The sequence below is a fragment of the Podarcis tiliguerta genome (genome assembly GCF_965153285.1).
Source record: "Podarcis tiliguerta genome assembly, chromosome: 3".
Classification (NCBI taxonomy): domain Eukaryota; kingdom Metazoa; phylum Chordata; class Lepidosauria; order Squamata; family Lacertidae; genus Podarcis; species Podarcis tiliguerta.
In genome coordinates, this window is record NC_139536.1 from 93,580,595 (window position 1) to 93,601,320 (window position 20,726).

Here is a 20,726-nt window from a genome sequence, read left to right on the forward strand (position 1 = left end):
AGGCACATGGGAGGAGTAATTGCAGTAATTGAAGCCCTTCTGCTAGCTGGACTAGTTAGCTGAATCCCACCCAAGGTACTGATGTGTGTTTTTTTTGGGGGGGGGGGGACCCACAGTAACAACTCTAGTCTGTAAGATCCAGACCGATGGTGTGTAAAATATTTATTTGGCTGCCATTTACAGTTCATGGATGATATGCCACTGGCTTATTGGCTAAGAGACAATTTTTAAAACCGTCTGAACCTGACTTAGATTTGATGTCATAGTTTGCTGAGATGTTAATAGCTGTTAATACTGCACTACTGCCTTTATAAAGAAGCTTGATTGGATTCCCCCTCCCCATATGGTATACATTTTGGTTCCCTCTGTTTTAGAATTTGCTAGCTGGAATACAACTTCTTTATCAGAAATCACCTGGGTAACTATTTTGAGAGCAAGCTTGTTGGCGACTGCAGTATTAGTTAATTATTGGGAGGCAAGGACACTGGGGGTGACATCCATTTCTGCTGTTGATCCTAGTGAAAAGCAACATCAGCCTGGTGAATAATGACAAAGTGGGGTTGCCTCAGGGTTCTTTCCCGGGCCCAGTGTTGTTTAACATCTTCATTAACTGACTTGGAGTGAAGAGGATGCTCTTCAGATTTGCAGATGTCACCAAATTGAGTAGAGCAGCTTATACCTTCAGAGACAGAAACAGGATCCAATATTATCTTGGCAGAACGAAAAACTTGGCCAAAACTAACAAAACGAACACCAGCAGAGATAAATGTGAAGTTCTGCATTTAGACAGGAAACAGCAAATGCCCAGATACACAATGGATGGCTCCTGGCTGGAGAGCAGTACATTTGACAGTGAAATCGGGGTTTTAGTAGACCATGAGCTAAACAAGAGTCACCTGTGCACTGTGGCAGTTTTAAAGGATAGTGCAATTCCGGGTTATGCCAGTAGACATATGGCATCTAGATCAGAAAAAGTAATGGTACCACTCTCTTCTGCTTTCATCAGACTTCAGCTCTGTGTTTCTATAAACCAGAATATGACTTCAAACAATACTTGAAAAGTCCACAGCTCAGAATTTTAAGGCCAGTATAGTCTCATTCATTTGATAAAGCAGAAGATGGATAGTCTCTTTTAGGGATGCAGCAGGGATGGGTTTCCTTCATCAGCAAGGGATTCGACTTGATTACGTTTCAGCTTCCTTACAACACTATTATTTTATGACTTAATGGAATAAGAATTTAAATAGTCACTTATGTAAGCTCATTAGTGACCGCTCGTAATATTTCCACATCTCTCTCTTGTAGCCATCTTTAAAGCAAAGGTTTATGTTGGGAGAACTAGCATTTAAACAAGCAATTTCATCAAAACAGGTCCCCTCCCCCTTTGATCATATGCTCACAGGTGGTCTGGCAGACGGTGCAATAACATGTGTTTGTTTTCCTGAACAGTGTTTACGGCTGTCCTTTGGCAAAAAAAAGAAAGACGCAAGAGAAGCAACCCCAAGAACCGGCTCCTAAAAGAAAATCATTTGTAGTTAAAACGGACAACTCTTCAGTAGATGAATGCTATGAAACAGATGGAACTGAGGAAATGGATGATAAGGAAGAGGAAGAAGAGGAGGAGGAAGAGGAATATTCTGATGATAATGAGGAGCAAGTTGATGATGACGAGGAGGAGGAGGATGAAGAAGTAGATCGGGATGAGGAGGAGGTTGAAGAGGAGGAGGAGGAGGAAGAGGAGGAGGAAGAGGAAGCAGACGAAGCAGAGGACGATGAAGAGGAGGAGGAGGAGGAAGAAGAGGAAGAAGAGGAAGAAGAAAGTGGTAATGCATAGATAAACACCATGCACATTTTGGGTTAATCTTCCAGCGTGGTATTATGGGATTTAGCAGTGCATCTTTCTTTAAGGCTAATACTAATCACTCTGCTACCGTCTCTCTGCTACATGCTGACAACTGTCCTCACTGCATTCTCTTAACAATCATTTTCAGATGACCGTCCTACAAATAGCTCTTGAAACAGCTAGCAGTCCAATTTTCAAAATGTGTAGCTTAGACTCCTGCATGCTCAAAATTCTTGCAGAGAAGTGTGGCTGCATTGATGCTTAGAGTTATCAGTGCCACGAGACTAGCCAAAGAACTTGGGAAGCAAATGGTTATGTTTGCACATATCTGTGTCCGGAAAATTCCATGTTTGTTTGCTGTACTTGTCTCCTTCATAGTAATCGTTTGCTTCTCATATAGATATGGCCACATGTTTGCAGGTGTTCTTGGCAATGCAATATGGGCATCTTCCCTTTCGAAAATTTGAAACTACACCTTTTTTTAGGCAAGGAACAAGTGGTACCTACTTTGGTTCTTTGAGACTTGGATGTTGTGTACTTTAGCTGATTTTATTAAAACTATGGAGACTGGCAGATTTACATAGGTATCCCTGTTAAAAGCATTATATGTATACACCGTTCAACAAGTTAGGAGACACTCATTGGACGTCCAGTTAATATATTACTAATACAATTAAACCAAAGGCAGTTGTTCAAGTTCTGTGGACTCTTAAAATAATTGGTGTTATTTTAAACACTAGTTTCCAGTTTTTTAACTTCAGTAGTTCCTACAGTAATCAGATCATACCTTAATGCCATGAAAATGAATATTCACACAGTAATAATAAAAATAATAATAATGAACCATCTAAAAAGTATTTTGTTCCCATTTCCAGGGAACATGTTTTTGGTTGGGTAGAATCACATTTCTAATCATCAATCAATAAGAATATAAGAAAAAGATTCTCTTTTTTTAATAACAAGTTTTAGCACTCCTCAGCTGGATTCCTCTTAGGAACCAGGTATGAAAGTTGTCTGATTTCTGATTCAGAATTATCTTAGGTAAGAAGTAGAAAGTGGCTTAAAAGTACTCATTTAAAAGAGACTGGAAAGGTGTGCCTCATATGGTTCCTTTTCTGAATTCTACCAAATTCTCAGAGAAGGAAAACATGCAAGTTTTGCAAGAGAGCAATTTAGGGACAAAGCATCTTTTCATATTCTGCTAATTTGGAATTTGAACAAAAGGAAGGGTTGTAATCATTAATTACAACTAAGTTAAGAAGGCCAATTGTACAGACAGAAGAATTTATGGAGGACAACAAACCTTATAATAATTTGGAACTATGCATAATTATTAGTGAGTAAGCACTATTGGATAGAAATGTAGCTTATTTCTGAGTATGCATGCATAGGATTAGACTGTTTGATAGCAAATAATGCATCTATGCTATCCAAAATAATGAGAATAAACAAACTTACTTAGAATTTAGACAACCTTGTGAAATAAATTGATTGCCACTGATATATTATGGAACACACTACTTTTACAGCTACATGGTCAAGTGACCTGAATCAGTAGCCAATAACTGTTACTGCTTTTTGGGTATTTGTTTTGTGCACAGCTAGTTCCTATTAGAAACAGGAACTGGAGAGTACACTGCCTCTAGTCATAAGAAATAACCTTTTCATTCCTGATTCTGGCAAAAACAATGCTTGACAAAGGTAGAAATGCAGGAAAGGGGTTTATATAGTACTATAGAAATATAATTATATCACTGTGTTCTTTGAAACTTCGCATATAACCAGACAACACACTTGTTGCTTGTTAGTGCACAAAGGTATCATGAAACAAATAACCAAATATAACACAAACTTTTGTCTCTTGAAGAAATGTGAAGGTTTTGCTAGTTTAATTTAAGATGGTGTATTAACGAAGCAGGTTAGGAGAAATGTATTTCACCCCCTAAATTCAAGTCTGTGTCGATATAGACATAACACTCCAGATTTGTCAAGCAATGGTTAAGAGAGTGAGATTGGGTTTTGTGGAATTGTATAGGTTTATTCCCACCACCCACTGGTTTTCACTGGTTTATTCCCACCACCAACTGGTTTTCATTGTGGTTAGGGCTGAAGCAACATTCAGATCTGATTAATGGGTCTTCCTTAGCACTGAAGATGGTTAAGACCAACAAAGTAGAGATAATTAGTACAAGAGAGAGAAGAGACAGTGTGGAGAACTCTCAATCTCTAAACCATAGTTAAGAGACTAGGTGTCTTACCTCTGTGCCAGCACTAAGATATTTTTTTTTTTTCCCTCCTGTGGACAGCACAGGCAACTTGAGCTCCCTTAAGGTGAATATTTGAGATTGTGCTTTAAGAAAGCTGCAACTCATTAGCACAAGTTTTTTCTCAGACCCTAAGATCAAGGGAGTTAACAAATTCCATTCTGGATAATGTTACAGACTTCCTTTGCTTAAAGTTTCACCAAAGGGGTTATAGCCAAATAAACAGACTCCTATAAGAAATAATACGTCAAAGAAGCCCTGTGTGTGCAGCTAAGTCCTTCTGCGTGCTTACTGAGGCTTGCCTTATTTCCTGAAACATCAATGGCTGCTCTAGAGTGACAATTTCCCCTAATTTGGGGGAACAAGGAGCACAGCGGGTTATGTTCTGGAGAGAGGCCTGAGACGTTTTGGAAGGTGCTTGAGAATTCTGGGCATAGTCTTTGGCAGTGCTATTTTTATAGAAAAAGATGTGCCAGAGCTCACCATGAACAGCTCCCTCATTCTCTTAGAATGGCAATGGCGCCCATCTGAGAGATGTCAGAACTGAGTTCCAGCAATTTCTGGCTGAAAAAAAGCCCTGGTCCTTTGAGATCTTGATTTCTGTGACCTTCTAGGTTCATTCTCTGACAGAAATTAATCTAATTTCAATGGATTTACATTAGTGCACCTAGTGTAGGATTTTAGAAGCATAGATCCCGAGGTATATAAATAAAATTTCAAAAGCAGTTAGGCTCTTATGAAATTCCACTCCTGGTCTTTGATTAAATATACAAAGCATACTAAAGCAACACTCTTACAAATCTCAAAATACCAATTAAAGAGAACCAAAGACTTCCACCTCAGCAATAAGATGTACCCCTAAAATTCCTTTTCAACAGTTTAAAGACCTTCTTCAGTATATCATTAAGTATATTGAGTCTCCTTTATTGAATATATACCTTGTCTTCAAAAAGTTCTGTTACACCCTCAAAAGGCCGTAACTGCTCTACCCTAGTCGTTAAAAGAATGGCTAATCTTTCAAATTTCCTTTGCATCTCACCCCTTACCCCGAAAGAAATTATGAGCCCCACCCCCCTTGAAATCACCTATCCCATAAATCCTATGTAACATGGCAGAATGAGTCATTGTTGGAGGGGGGGGGCTCTTCTAGGTTTGCCGTCCTCTGTGGTGGTTATTGCTTAATTAGTATTAATGTCCCGTTTAATTTGTGAGGCCAAACTTAAGTGACCTGTTTCTCCTTCTTCTGAGAGGAGATCACATCAGGTGGTAGATGGTTCCCAAAGACTGTTTCACAAAGCTTTTCTATTATAGAAAGAAATCTCCGGTGGAGGAGCTCCAGGAACAGATGTTCCAAGGCACCATTTAGCCTATATCATATGAAGACATTCAAGATGGCTTGTGCTCCAGGTATTTCATAAACCCCTTAGGGTCAGGAAGAATCAGGTTGATTCTAGAACTCCCAGGAGAGTCAATACAACTGATGGAAACACTCACCCATTTCTTACAATTATGCTATACAAGTCTATATTTATGTTTCCTTAAAGGGGTGTGGGTTAGATCTGGTTTAGATCTGGAAGACTCCCCCCCCCCCCATATCTTTATAAATCTTGTACACGTTAATATTTTCCCGCCCCTCCCAACTCACATTATTGTGAAAATGTGACATATTTCATGAGATACAGGATGGATATTATCACTAGGGGTGCCACTTTATTTATTCTGAATAACTCATCATATTAGTGGGGGAAACTAAGTAGCACATGAAGGGATTTCAGTGCAACCGCAGCATAATCATGTTATCTAGTGACATGGTTCTAATATAAAATAAGGAAATGAAAAAAATAGGTCACTAAAGTTGAATGTTTGTTGTGGCATTTTATTCTAGTTTTCAAATCAGGCATAGCTTAGAAAAATAACACTATTATGTATTACATTTGTACAAAAACAATTCACCCTTATTCTTTCGCTGTTGTTATTGTCATTGTTTAAAAACATGTGTATATTGTTGCTCTTTGATGACCCTAAAAGTATTACCCTCCCTTTAGTTCATTCATATATATATATATATATATATATATATATATATATATCCGAAGGTAGGATTTATCAAAACTTGTTCATATGCACATCTGCCTTCACAAACTATCCATAAGCATTTGGGACAGAACTCCTACCAAAGTGTGGATACGCCATCAAAATATTATGAACTTGCCCCCCTACATAAAACAGTAAGGCAGCAGTAAGACTCACAGGAAGGAGATTTATCAACTTTCATATGGAGATAGGGTGGAGATTACTTAGAATGGGCACACTGCCTGGTTCCCTTTTGTCTATACAGAATTACTGCCCAGTGTTCACATTTATTTTGCAAATACATTATGGCAGAAATAAGTGATGCAGGGATGAATTTATCCCCATAGCAAGCATCTTGAAAGAGACAGCTGACTGATTTAAACAAATGTTGCTACGTGTAGATCAACCTCAGTCTTTTTTTCCTTCTTCAAAGACAAGCCGTTGTACCTCAAGGAATCCCTTTTCTTGAGCTAGGCCAGGAATTCTCTGCCACAAGATGGGTGGATGGGCATTAGTTTGGGTGGCTTCCAGGAGACTGGCAAAATAATGGGAAATAATTCTATCAGTGACTACGAGTTGTGATGACTATGTGCCTCCAGATGTTGCTGGACTAACTCTAATCAGCTCCAGTCAGCATTGCTCAATAGTCGGGGATGACAGACATTGCAGCAACATCTGGAGGGTCAAATCTGCATCTGGTAAAGAAGTACTTTATTTTGATTGCTGTGAATGTCCCATCAGTTTCACTGGATACCCAAGAGTCCTGGTATTATAGGACTGGGGAAAATATTTAGCAACTTTCTCCACATCGCAAATGAGCGTTGGTCCTAAGAACAGAACTGAAAAGCAATCCATTGTGGAGGGTGTGGGGGAGACCTTGGCCTACAATCCTTAAATCTGCCCTCAGAGTGACCTCCCTTCCACTCAAAGGAATTAAGAAAGTCGCTGCTCAGGCGTGAATCAGGAATCACTCAGTTTGAAGTTCATCTCTGTGATGAGCCTACATTTACTTTCTCTCAGCCCTTGCTTCAGTATCTGCAATATGAGGGTAGCAGCACTGGGCTACCTTACAGGGCTCTTGTAAAGATTGAAGAAGATAAGTGCTTTAAAATTCAAGCGCTCTATATAAGTGGTGGTGGCTGTAATGGCACAAGCCAACAAACACCACTCCTAATTGTCAAGGAATGATTAGTACGGTGATTTGGGGTTTTTTAGGTCTACCGTGGAGTGCCAATTATAGCGTGTAAAGGGAACAAAATCGCCACAAGGTGGTTGGTCGGATAGTAAGGTTCTGTTTAAATCTGCTCATGAGAAATGTTGGGCTGATTTCACCTCTTACATATTATAAATGAGCTGTGCAGCTGGGGACCTTTTCTGACATATTAGAACTTTCTCCCACTTCCTTCCCCTCCCTGCCCAATTGTTGGCATCTAGCTAGTCTTGTCGCAGGACCTGCAAAGCCATTTCCTGCCCTTGTGTAATCAATAAGTCTTCAAATAATCAATAAGTGCTCCTGCTGGAGTAGCCTAGTAGGATTTCCTGCTTCATCAAGTGGAAATAAAATAAAATAAAATAGGAGAGGATAGTTCATACATTCTCAGTCGCAATAGATACCAGTGACAATCTCAGAGTCACAGCCCAAGCAACTTTACTAGAAGCAGTGAAAACCTAGTTGAGTTGAAAACTACGGTACTTCCACACCCACCCAGAAATACTTTTTTTTTAATTTCAAAGGAAGTTGATTCCTTAACAGGGGGGAATGTTACCTGTATCATATAGGTCTAGGTAAGCGATACCTCTCTATTCCATGCAAGAGACACTTCGTTTGAAATGTCCACAGAAATTTGACAGGGAAAAGCCTGTTCTAAAGCTTTTGTTACTTGAGAGCCAATGATTTTTATTTATTTATCCCTTTATTACCTACTTATTTCTGTTCACTGTGTGTGTTTTTCACTACACTTACTTCTGTATTGTAGCTTTCTTTCTTTGTGCAGTAATGTTAACAACTACCCATACGTTCCCTTTGTGTCATTAAGCAGCCAGGATAGAAGAAGCGTCTATGTGCCTCATACAATCAGATCATGGAAGCATGGAAAGGAATTGCATCAATATCCCCAATCCTCTGTCCATTCCCCTCTTCCCATTAATAGCCAGGAAGGAAGGAAGAGTTGACACACTCATAATTTGGCCTTCCCCGGATACTCTGGCAGCGCAGCAAAGCCATAAATTATTTATTCCTGCAGCAAGAGAGAAGGTCAGGGACATACATTATATGTCCATCCCTAATAACACTGTGAATTTCTCAGCCACATTCCGGGGTTTCTCCCCCTCTCGTACATAAACCGTATACAACACTATTAGTATGTAAAAGCAGGATTTGGGGCTGTGCAAGTGGTGCACACACACACTGAGTGCTTCTCTTTGGGAAAGAGGTGTGAGAGCTCTGGCAGGGTCTTAGAGTCCTCTTGCCTCCTCCCCAGTTAGCATCTTCCCACCTTTGGGGAGGAGGTGGGAGGGATCTGGGACCCTGCCAGAGTCTTATGCCTCCTTTCCAAAGCCAGACACCTCCTTACCCATCATTGGAGCGCCAAATTTTGGCTTCTCACAGGGTGCCACAGTACCCAGGTCCACCACTGGTAAAAGAATGTTGCAACACAGTTCATGGGTATCTGAAGTGATCTCACCCACGATAGCTTCATCTTGGGGACATAGCACTTTAGTCTCTGTATGAACAGTAAAAAATTTAGTACAAGAATACTTTTAATCCTACTGCACACCTGAGATTCATAACTTTGCAGTCAAATCCTGCTACTGAATAAACTACACAAACATAAATTGTCAGTTTAACCTAGGTCCATCTAATTTGATTTCTGAAATTTGAACTTTGTTCAGAAGCGGTGGGTTTACAAAATATGAGGCATTTCGAAACTATCCGTAACCAGCTCAGGGAATTCAGGAAAAGGCAGAAGCAGTTTTTGAAGAGTATAAAATTCTTACCTGGGCCATCAGAAGCTCCTTTCCTTTTTAGTATCAATTTACAGGTATTTTACCCACATCTTGCTTACCTGTGCTCCAGAAAGATTTCCAGATAACCAGTCTCTCTTTCTTTTGGGGACCTTTGATTGTGCCAAGGTAGTTGGCCTGGAGGGAAAGAGATTATTTTTCCTTCTAGAATTTCAGTATGTGGAGTTTCACTAAGTGGTCAAAAACAATAGCAGGCAAAACATGAAGGATGCCATAGCTTTGAAACAAAAATTGCCAGAGAGCATGAAATAATTCTCACCAAACAGTAATATTAGTGCTCTCTCCTTTTGCCATGACTTCTTCACAACATTAGGTTTATCTATTGCCTGTACCCCTGGACTCGGTGCTTTTGTATCTTAAAATATACATCTACCTGAAAGAATTAATTCAGATTACAGTCATGAGCGTCCTTTGCCGAAGCCAGAATTAGCCAGCCAGGCATCTAGCCGCTGCAGTCAGAGAAAGACAGAGAAGCCTATTACTAGCAAGGAAACCACTTTAAGGAGACAAAGTGGTAATTAGAGGGGACTATTGGAAGGGTCACGGAGCTCAAGCTGGCTTTGGTGTCCTTGGCTATTAAAATATTTCTGAATTAATAGGCCTGCCTCAGCTGCAAACTGAATATGTTTATATTAACTGTACACAGAAAAAATGGTTGCTACTTTCTGCCATTGCTGCAGATAGTAAGATATTTGAAATTGGCAGGGTATTTTGAATTGGGATTCCATAAAATCTTTGTGAAGACGCAGCTTGGTCCCTAAAGAAACCCTTGTCAAGGCATGATGGGAAAGGTGAAAAGTCTTAAAGGTAAGGATGAGAGGCAGGGAAGGACTTGAAATGCAAATGCAACAGAGAGACAGAAGTAAGACTGCCTAGTTGTGATTCAAAAACTGATTAGTTCAGAGTAGTTTCACTAAAGTCTGGGAAGCTGGTCCAGGAAAAAATAGGACATCACTATAGAGCCTATAATATAGTATGTCAAAGCAAAATTTCAGTTCCCCCTCCACAGCAAAATATTTGAGTTCTTTAAAAAAAATAAAAATGGCAATGCTTCCTATGAATGTTCATTTCTGGAAGTCGGTCTTCCACGTGTCTATATATTTAGATCCAGTCACACAGACTCATGCAGTAAAACATTCTGGTTTTGCCCAGTTATCCCCACAAGATATGGTTTTTGCCCAGGCAGGCAGATGATCTGACCGATGAGAGCAGCAAAATAAACAGACTGTACAACGGTGATGGGATAAAATCAGGCTAAATCTTTATGAACAGCAGCAGGCAAGACAAGGGTTGGCATGGCATTGGGTCCCAGGATCAGTTCATCATTCCACAAGCCCCATGTTGATGAAATGGATCCGCTAGGTTTGGATCGCTCCAAACTTATACCATGGGAGTCGGCCAGTGTTTAATTTTGCCATGGTGCAAGCCAAGCAAGCAAGCAAGAAAGGTCTCACTGGGGAACCAGGCTGCAGATTCCAACTAGGCAGATACCGAACCCACGCTTGGGTTTGCCATGGTCAATCCTCCCCTCGGGCCCCTTATGGGGGACCCCCTATACTAGGCATAGGCAAACTCGGCCATCCAGATGTTTTGGGACTACAATTCCCATCATCCCTGACCACTGGTTCTGTTCTAGGGATCATGGGAGTTGGAGTCCCAAAACATCTGGAGGGCCAAGTTTGCCTAGGCCTGCCCTATACTATGTTGATCCTGCCCAATGCCATTTCTGCCATCATACAAAACAATGTTCTTCCACCTAACAAAGGAAAGCCATAATTTCACTGAGGGAAAACCAAGTGCCAATCAGGTTGGGGGGGGGTGTTATTTCCGGCCTTGTCAACCAGTGACCCAAAATTGCTCAGTGAAGGCTCTAACCCAGCGGTTCTCAACCTGTGGGTCCCCAGATGTTGTTGGACTACAACTCCCATCATCGCTGAGCTCTGGCCTTGCTAGCTAGGGGTGATGGGAGTTGTAGTTCAACGACATCTGGGGACCCACAGGTTGAGAAAGGCTGCTCTAACCCAAGGGTGGGCAGGTGGGAAGTGCTCAGAGCAAAATGGCTATGAGCTCCAGGGGAAGCAGCCTTATATAGGACTTCCCCTCCCCTCTACAGCAAGGGCTCATGGGACAGCTTTTTCCCATGAGCCCATTGCATAGAGAGGAAACTAGGCTAAACCTTGCCCAGCACTTTGCTGCAATCTATGGGCCACAATGCCACCGGGCAAACCTGTCCCGTGCTTATTGGGCACGAAACGGAAACCTTTCCTAAGCAAAATGCGCTAGGCACATTTACTTAGACACAGATTAGCAACTCTTTTCTATTTCTTGCCATTTCCAAACTGGGAGAAGTTTTAAAAGCCTGAATGAAGGGAGTAGGAGGCTGAAGTGGTTACTTGTGGCTGCCAATGGAAGACGAATGGGAGAAGAAAGGGGGTCTGCACAATGAATACGTTGTTGTTGTTGTTGTTGTTGTTTAGTCATTTATTCATGTCCGACTCTTCATGACCCCATGGACCAGAGCACACCAGGCACTCCTGTCTTCCACTGCCTCCCACAGTTTGGTCAAACTCATGCTGGTAGCTTTGAGAACACTGTCCAACCATCTCATCCTCTGTCATCCCCTTCTCCTAGTGCCCTCCATCTTTCCCAACATCAGAGTCTTTTCCAGGGAGTCTTCTCTTCTCATGAGGTGGCCAAATATTGGAGCCTCAGCTTCATGATCTGTCCTTCCAGTGAACACTCAGGGCTGATTTCCTTAAGAATGGATAGGTTTGATCTTCTTGCAGCCCATGGGACTCTCAAGAGTCTCCTCCAGCACCATAATTCAAAAAATGAATACATTATTCAACAGCGTCCAGCATAGACCACTGCTTTATTGACCTATGCTGGTTTATTCCATGAGATCATAGGGAGACCCTTGCTAGATCAGACCAGCATCCTGGTCTCACAGTGGCCAACCAGATGCCTCTAGGAAGCATATCAGCAGAACCTGAGCACCATGGCATTTTCCCTACTGATGCTCTCCAGCAACTGGCATTCAGAGGCATACACAACCATCATGGATGTTAATAGCCTTATCCTTCACTGCTACCATATCTGCTGTCAGGGATGATCATCACTGGACAACTCCAGGAGGCATTACTGACCCCTGGAGATTTCTGGCCATGCTCCTTCTCCTTGGTGTCCGTGAGGGAGGTAGACCCACTGCAGGCATCAATCTGGAAATAGTACTGGGTACTACTGATACAGAACCAGTGAGAGGGTGTTGTTTGGGTTGGGTGGAGGTGGAAATGGGCAAGAGGCCCTTCTGTGCAGGTGGATTAACCAGCACATTTCCCAAGATCATGTTCCTCTTAGTAATATTAGTTCTCCACTCTTGAATTGTTGCTGTTATCATATTTACCACTAAAGAAGAGAAATAGCAATCAAGACCATTTTGATTTACTGGCACTTCTGTAATTGCTTTAGCATGTGCACGTCTTCAACAGTGGGAAGCCAGAGTAAAAACATAACAGGTAACGTACAGGTGTCTGACTACCATGTAAAGATTACATGTTGCAAAGCACGTGGTTTAATGGGCCATATTTGGGCTAGCAGAATAGTTGCTTTTACAAACTAAGGAAGGAAAGTGTGCCTGAAAATCTAGCTGCTGGTTATTTCATTTATGAAAGGTCCTTGGGACATCTCATTCTTACGTTTTGGATTAATGCCATGAGATCACATTTAATGCAACAAATAGCTTGGTTTTGTTCATAAGGCTAAAGGTTGTGGATTAAAGATTGCTTCACAAACAACATCAGTCACATTTAAGCTTCTAAGCGATAGTTCTGTATAAGAGTGATTCCTTGTAGAGTTTGTAATCTGGAATGGCCCAGGACATTTTGCAGCCCCAAGTCCCTCGCCCCTGCTCCCCAAGGTGAGGTGCATAACAACTAAGTTTTTTTTGCACCTGAAACAGAAAATTCCCAAAGCATCAAATCTTCCTGGTAGGAAAAATAAAAATTTGAATAACCAACAATTTGTTGCCCTTTCATGACACCTAAAATCAGTTGCCTGAGGTAGTTTTCTCACTTTGCTCAATAGTAGGACCGGCACTGTTTGTCATGTATGTAAGTCCCTTGCCATGTGTTTTTAGCACTGTTACAAGGCTCTCCACACTGACACAATATTTTCCTGGCCAAAGGTGACATTTGTGAGAAGCCCCTTGACAGAGCCAAGCCACGTAGTCAGATGCCTGCATATATTTTTTCTACTCACCTCCCTCTCTCAGCAATTAAACTTCCTCGATAACTTAGTGCTTGGGGCTACTGCAACTTATGAAATGGTTCAAACTGTGAAGCCTCAGAATCTACTGAGAAATAATGATTTATTGCATTGAAGCTTTTGCTGAAGTTGCCAAACAAATCTGTTTTCTACATCTCAGGCTATAATTCCGTATTTTTCCTACACTTACTTCTAGTCAAAAGTAATTCACTCTTAGCTTGACCTGATACTTGCTCTGGGGTGGGGAGTGAAGAGTTAGTTTTCACATCTCCAAAGTTTCAGGGATGGAGAACCTGTGGATCTCCAGATGTTGTTGGAGGCCAACAGCCATCAGCCCCAACCAGCATGGTCATTGTTCAGGGATGGTGGCAGTCATAGTCCAAGAACAGCTGGAGAACCACAGGTTTCCTACCCCTGCTTTATTTCCATCCTATCTGCATATTTACTATTCCATCCACATGCACCGTAAATTGATTCAAGCAGGTTGTGCCATGTTACTGATATAGTGATTATGATGTATTTACTGATCATGAGTTTGTCTGTTCCATTTGGCGCAAATGAGAAGTACACAAACTTAAATGCATGTGCAGGAAAGGTATTAGGAAGCCTACCAATAAGCCACATACTTATTAACTCTTTTAAAAATCACAATTGGAATTTGCAGCAGCTGCTGCTGCTGCTGTTGTTTAAACAGAGGGCTGAACTCTGCAGGGTGTGCTGCCTGCAAGGTGACTTACCAGGCATCACTGAATGGATATGGTAGAGGCGAAACATGGTCCGCAGTTTACCTGAATTGCATAAAGCATCTCATTCAGGCTTAATAAATTGATTTTAGGAAATCATAAAGCATAGTGCAACAGCAAACACAAATGGATAGAGAAAACCAATTCAACTGGAGTGAATTAGTTCTGTTTGCAAGCAAGTAGGTCAAATGCTGCAGCACAAAGAAATTGGAAGTAATGAGGATAGAGCCAAGTATAACCATATTAGAATGAGCAAAACAGGTTGAGGATTGGGCAGAAATCTTGTGCTGCATTTATGTGAATCATCAGCAGTTGCGGGGGGAGTGCATTTGGCTTATACGTTCAGTGGGCAAAAGAATTTGGATATGCCCAGTTTACATTGAGACCTAAGCATTTAGCTGTATTCTTGAGGGTGAAATCCTACGTATGCTTACTTGGAAGGGAGTCTTATTGAATTCAGCAGGGCAGCTGAGTGAACATGCATAGAATAGAAGTATTGGGCCGTGAGTCCAATGAATTTCATCAGGATTCAAGCCTACTTAATTTATACGGATTGTATCCTATGCATACTGATTTGGCTTTATAATGTGGCCTACATATTGATCCTGAACATTTGTTTCGGAATATCTGTTCGGGTCACAAGCATATAAATGCCAATGCTGTACCTGTAAAACATCATGTTAGGTAATGTTAAGTGGGCATAGCTGCTGCTGTGCAATATCTCCCCTACTTACATGCTAGCTGAACAGGTTTTAAGATCAGCTGTTAATTTGCAAATGACTTGTGATGGGCTTATAAATAACAAATGCTGTAGGTCTGTGACAGACTTGAGTAGGATGCATTATAGATGATAAAGCACCATCAACAGAAGACGTGCTAGAGATAGTCACTATCTATGAATGAATAGACCTTTTTGACTCTGCTGACAATCAATTACTTTGTATTAAACTGAGGCGGGCAACCTATTTAGCATGGACGGACATAATGGAAATGCTTGATGAGGCAGAGGACTGAAGCTAATTCAGATATTATACACTGCATGTCAAAGTTTCACCACACCTAGAAATCTTTAATATAAATTATTTTTAAAAAACAAAACAAAACAAAACAAATATCCTTAATTGGTCTGCAACTTTTTTTTTGGAACAGTCTTCATGTATGCTGTTCAAAACATAACTATTTTCCCTTGATGAATGAACTGTTGAGATGTACTGAGAATACCCCTGACCATTAGGTCCAGTCACGACCAACTCTGGGATTGCGGCGCTCATTTTGCTTTATTGGCTGAGGGAGCCGGTGTACAGCTTCCGGGTCATGTGGCCAGCATGACTAAGCCGCTTCTGGTGAACCAGAGCAGCGCACGGAAACGCCGTTTACCTTCCCGCCAGAGCAGTACCTATTTATCTACTTGCACTTTGACGTGCTTTCAAACTGCTAGGTTGGCAGGAGCAGGGACCGAACAACGGGAGCTCACCCCATTACAGGGATTTGAACCGCCAGCCTTCTGATCGGCAAGTCCTAGGCTCTGTGGTTTAGACCACAGCGCCACCCGCGTCCCTGGACTGAGAATAAGGGCCTCTTAATGTTTAAACAAGCTCATGTGGGGGAAAGCTAACCTTCAGGTACCCTCATGATGGTCGCAAGCTGTTCAGAGGCAATCCATGGCCTTCCAGATTTTGCTCAACTACTATCCCAATGGCCCTTGATAACAGGTGGGCTGTTGGGGTCTCTCAACATCTGAAGGGCCATGAGTTACTCACAGCTATCCTAGAGGTAATGATGGGGGAGAAATTAATTCCATTCATGTTGTACATCAACCTGCGTTATTCAGTTCTTGAACCAAAATACAGCTACCTGCACTTCTCCAGATTTTGTGGTGCAGTTCTCCTGTGAAAATAATAAACACATATTATGCAAAACTGCATACAAAAACCATCTACTACTGAGCCAGTTTCAAGGTCCTGAATGACTAAGCAAAAGGGTGGGTGCATGGAAGGCAAGTTGTAAGCAACCACAATTTGTGACATTGCACAACATTGTTACAGATCAGGGACAGGGGAAACAAATAAAAAAAATTCACCACACCTAGGAGACATATGTGGGACGTGGGTAGTGCTGTGGGTTAAACCACAGAGCCTAGAACTTGCCAATCAGAAGGTCGGTGGTTCGAATCCCCGCGACGGGGTGAGCTCCCGTTGCTCGGTCCCTGCTCCTGCCAACCTAGCAGTTCGAAAGCACGTCAGAGTGCAAGTAGATAAATAGGTACCGCTCCGGTGGGAAGGTAAATGGCGTTTCCATGCGCTGCTCTGGTTCACCAGAAGCGGCTTAGTCATGCTGGCCACATAACCCGGAAGGTGTACGCCGGCTCCCTCGGCCAATAAAGCGAGATGAGCGCCACAACCCCAGAGTCAGCCACGATTGGACCTAATGGTCAGGGGTCCCTTTACCTTTTAGGAGACATATGCCTGTATATCTAAAGTTGCTTACCCCAGAAGTAAGTCAACGCTTAAAAATTACAACCTGGGATTGGGTGGAAAATATATAGTTTTGAGTTTATCCCTGCACGCATATGGGTTGGAACCTTTTTTTAAAAAAAATAGAATACATAGTTTACTCTTCTGGTAATATGCTGTCCATGGGACACTTATATTTAGCCCTGTATTAAGCCTCAAATCTGTAAGTTTTGTAAGGCAAAGCCACCTCTGAAACCTTCTGAATTGGGCCAATCAACATATTCCTTTCTGTGGTGATGCTAAATATGGGGGGGAGAGAGGGAAATGGGATGTTAAGGGGGGGGGGAGAGAAAAGAAGCTGAAAAGAAACACACGAGTTGAGGAAAGAGGGAAAGTGAAAGTAATGGTTGTGCGAATATATGAAATTCAGATACAAGAGAGAAGGGCTGCCATACATCCTGGAGAGAGGGATTGGAGAGAAGGGCTGCTTTGTCCTGGATGTTAGTCAAGTCAATCGAAAAATCACATTTTTTGTGTGTTTTTGTCCTGGCAATCCTACGAGAGAGTAGAGAGTGCTATGAGATGGAGAGAGAGAAAGGAGAAGAGTTAATGAAGATGGGAGTTCCAAGACAAATGTGCTGCAAAGGAAGCAGAAAGAAAAAAGGTGGATAATAGAATGGGCTAAAATGTGACACATACTCTTGAGTAGAAACCGCTGTCAGTTTTTTGAATTGTGTACCTCTGCTCTACACTTGAGGTGGCCAGGTGAATGGGAAAAAAATCAAGACTTGCTAAAGGAGTATAGGACCAGGTTTGGGGGATATGACATGGCTGCAGGCAACTCTGTGTGTGTTTAAGAAACATCTTTGAGGGAGAAGTGGTTTTTAAGGATGGAATCTGCAGAGAAGAAAGTGTTGGCTTGTCAGGATAAACAAAGGTTGTCCAAAGCACATGGAACAGCATGGGTGATGGCACAAAGGCAAAGACAAGTAGAGAGAATCAAAGAGAGTGATAGCGGATCAGTTTGCACAGAACAGAGACAGCAAGAAAGCGGGTATGGAGAGATGAGAGAAGCGTCAAGGCCAAAGAAGTGGAGAGCCTTAAATGTAAGGATCAGGAGCTGCTTGAAGTTCATGAAAGTGACACAAAGAGACAGTGCAGAGATTTAAGCAGAGGTGCCTCCCAGAGAAGAAATTGATTTTAACAGAAGCGTTTCAAATTGAGAGGACGAGAGGTGGCAGGATACCTAAAAAAGAAGGATGCGGTTTGATAGGGGAGAGAGATGATGCGGGACGCATGGGTGAAACCTTTAATGCTGGCACAGTTAGGGAAGATGACAGCAGTGCTTCCAAGAGTTTTGAAATGACTACAAATTTCCCAAGTATTCTAAAGTAGATTTTGTGTGTGTGTGTGTGTGTGTGTAAGAGGGAGAGTGCAGTTAATTTCATGTGGGCAATAGATCAATGATAGAAAAGCAAAATTCTGTATAATGAGACATGGGTGTCTGGCCTATGCACAAAAGAGCCCAAAATCAACACATATTGTGGCCAGAGGCTTTTTGCACTTACTCTCTATGAAGGAAAAATCCCTATTTACCTGTGCAGAATATGCTTGTCATAGTAGATACTGGAAAAACCATTATGTGAGTAGATCTTTCATTTCTTCTTTGGTCTGCTGTTGCACTGACCAGAAAGATGATGGTTGAATTATTTAAGTGGAAGTTGGGCGACCTGTGCCCCTTCAGTTGCTATTGGAACATCCCTGGAGCCAATGGGAGTTGGAATCAAACAACATATGGAAGACCACAGGTTTCCCACCCCCACCCTGCCCCTGCCATTTTAGTCTAACTTTAAAAAGCCACCATAATGATTTGTTTCCCACCATGCTGTTAGAAAGCTCCTTCACAAACTGACCCAGATACATTTCCCATTATGAGAAATTTTTGGAGCCTTTGTCTGTGAGGATTACAGCAACTACCAATACTAAATTATAGTTGCATTCTTCATCATAATCCCTGAAACACTGACATATGTTTCAGAATACAAAGAAACATCGAAAAGCAACCAAGGAAAATGTGGCGTCTTCCAATATGTGTGCTGTGCTTTCGAACCCCGACTTAGCATGGTTCTAGAATGCCTGGGAAGCCTCCACAAATGCACCTCCTCCTTTCGCCCTCCAACTCATTTATTTACTTACTTTTATTTTTACATCGATACCCTGCAGATCACGTTTATACACCAGCAGATTGATGTTTGCTCTGATTTAGAGTGAAAGAGTGGGTTTTCCCTGGGGAAGGGGTGGGGCAAGGAGAAGACCACTTGGACCCATGCCTAGAAAGTGTGGGTTAAGCGGGAAGCCACTCAGACCCATGCTTTCTAGGCACAGGGCAAGCAGAAGTGTGGGCGAGCCCTTAATGCTGTACACAAATGCCTGAAGAGGTATTGTCCCTCACCATCATTTCAGAAAACCTGTACCTAATTGGGTTATTGTCATAGTCAACCCATTGCATGGCTTGTGCATGGCTCTCCTCTAACAGCAAATACTCCTTCCTACCTCAGCTCATTGCATGAGTTCATAACTAGGCATTTCTCATGCCATGTTCTCCATTGCAGTATTTCACCACAATTCACAACTATCTCAGTTTTCTTTTTCCCTTCATAAAGGCTATCCCTGCAGATCAGGACTCTTGACCATTGTGTCTATGGAACGATCTGATTTTATGATTATTGAAAAGTGATTAAGAAAAATTGAAGCAAGCTATGTTCCAACCTCAACACACTTGTGGCATGTAGCATGATTCCACAGATACCTCAAGTTGCAGGGTCCCAATTCTGAGGAGTCTGTGGAATGGAAGAAATGGACACTTCAAAGCGATAATGCACATTTTTCTAGAAGGATAGTTAGGGTGGTTTTGTTCTTTGGTGTATGTGCATTTTAGTGATTGTACTGTTCACGATGACCTTAAGTCAACTGTACTTTGTGGGGGGAAGGAGTGTAGCTTGGCTGTTAACCATTCTTTGCTGAAGAGGCTGCCAGTGATTACCCCTTCGGTAGTATGCATGTGCTGCAAGATCCTTACTTGCATTTGCCCAATACACTAAATGTAGGACCTATCTGCATACAAGGATGGAGCCTATTTCTCCCTTTGCCTAATGAAAGGATGATCAGAGCCCTGTCAGAGCCAACAATGTGATTCACATCTCTAACATGCAGCTTGTACATTTCTTGGGCCTGCTGGCAAACTGCAGTTCAAAAACTTTTCCCACACGTTGATTGGCTTCTCCAGTTTGCAGGACTGGACTACTATGAACTAAGTCTCTGAAAAATCTCATTTTGGACCAGTTCGCAACCCTGTAATAATTGCTTCAATTCTTTTAGTAATTTTTAGTTTGACCTCTGGCACAAAGGTAAGGGAAAGCGCCCGTGGTAAAAACTGAAGACTCACTTTTTCCCTCCTAAAAAGTAAGGGGAAATGTGTGTGCGTCTTATGGAGCGAATGCAGGCTGCGCAGCTATCACAGAAGCCAGAACAGCAAGAGGGATCACTGCTTTTGCTGCGCAGCGATCCCTCTTGCTGTTCTGGCTTCTGAGATTCAGAATATTTTTTTTCTTGTTTTCCTCCTCCAAAAACTAGGTGCGTCTTGTGGTCTGGTGCGTCTTATAGAGCGAAAAATACAGTAGCTGGGAATTCCTTTCTGAGTGCGATTGAAACAAATAGTCAGCATGGCAAATGGGATATATGTGGATGGAGGACTTGTGTACATTGCAAGGATTCTCTTGGGTGTGCAGTGTATCTTACATGCTGCAGTCCTCTGTGGAATCTTTGTTATTGAGGACAAGCACCACAGTGGCAGGTGGAGGCAAAAGTGAGTTCTAAAATTAAAACATGGTGGGGTTTCTTTTGGTAGTTTTCAGCAGAGTTAAAAAGCTTGGAATCTGGAGCTACCCAGATCCACCCCCTCTTCTTCCCCATTCACACATCACTAGTGTTGCTTTAAAAGGTAAACCATACCGAGGCCCTTACAGTTTTTTTTCATATTTACAAGGATGGCTTTGGATTCTAA

General features: G+C 41.9%; 1 protein-coding gene across 17 annotated transcripts in view; it reads left to right on the forward strand.

Moving 5' to 3' along the window:
• The window catches only part of MYT1L (myelin transcription factor 1 like), a 286,624-nt gene that overhangs the window by 193,034 nt on the left and 72,864 nt on the right, over positions 1-20,726 (forward strand). For 13 of the 17 annotated variants that reach the window (XM_083431460.1, XM_083431451.1, XM_083431459.1 and 10 more), the window contains 2 exons: positions 1,450-1,823; positions 5,419-5,514. In XM_083431460.1, the coding sequence (XP_083287586.1) occupies positions 1,450-1,823; positions 5,419-5,514 (470 nt within the window). The remainder of the gene's footprint in view (positions 1-1,449; positions 1,824-5,418; positions 5,515-20,726) is intronic. The other 4 variants (XM_083431450.1, XM_083431454.1, XM_083431455.1 and 1 more) reach the window with 1 other exon arrangement.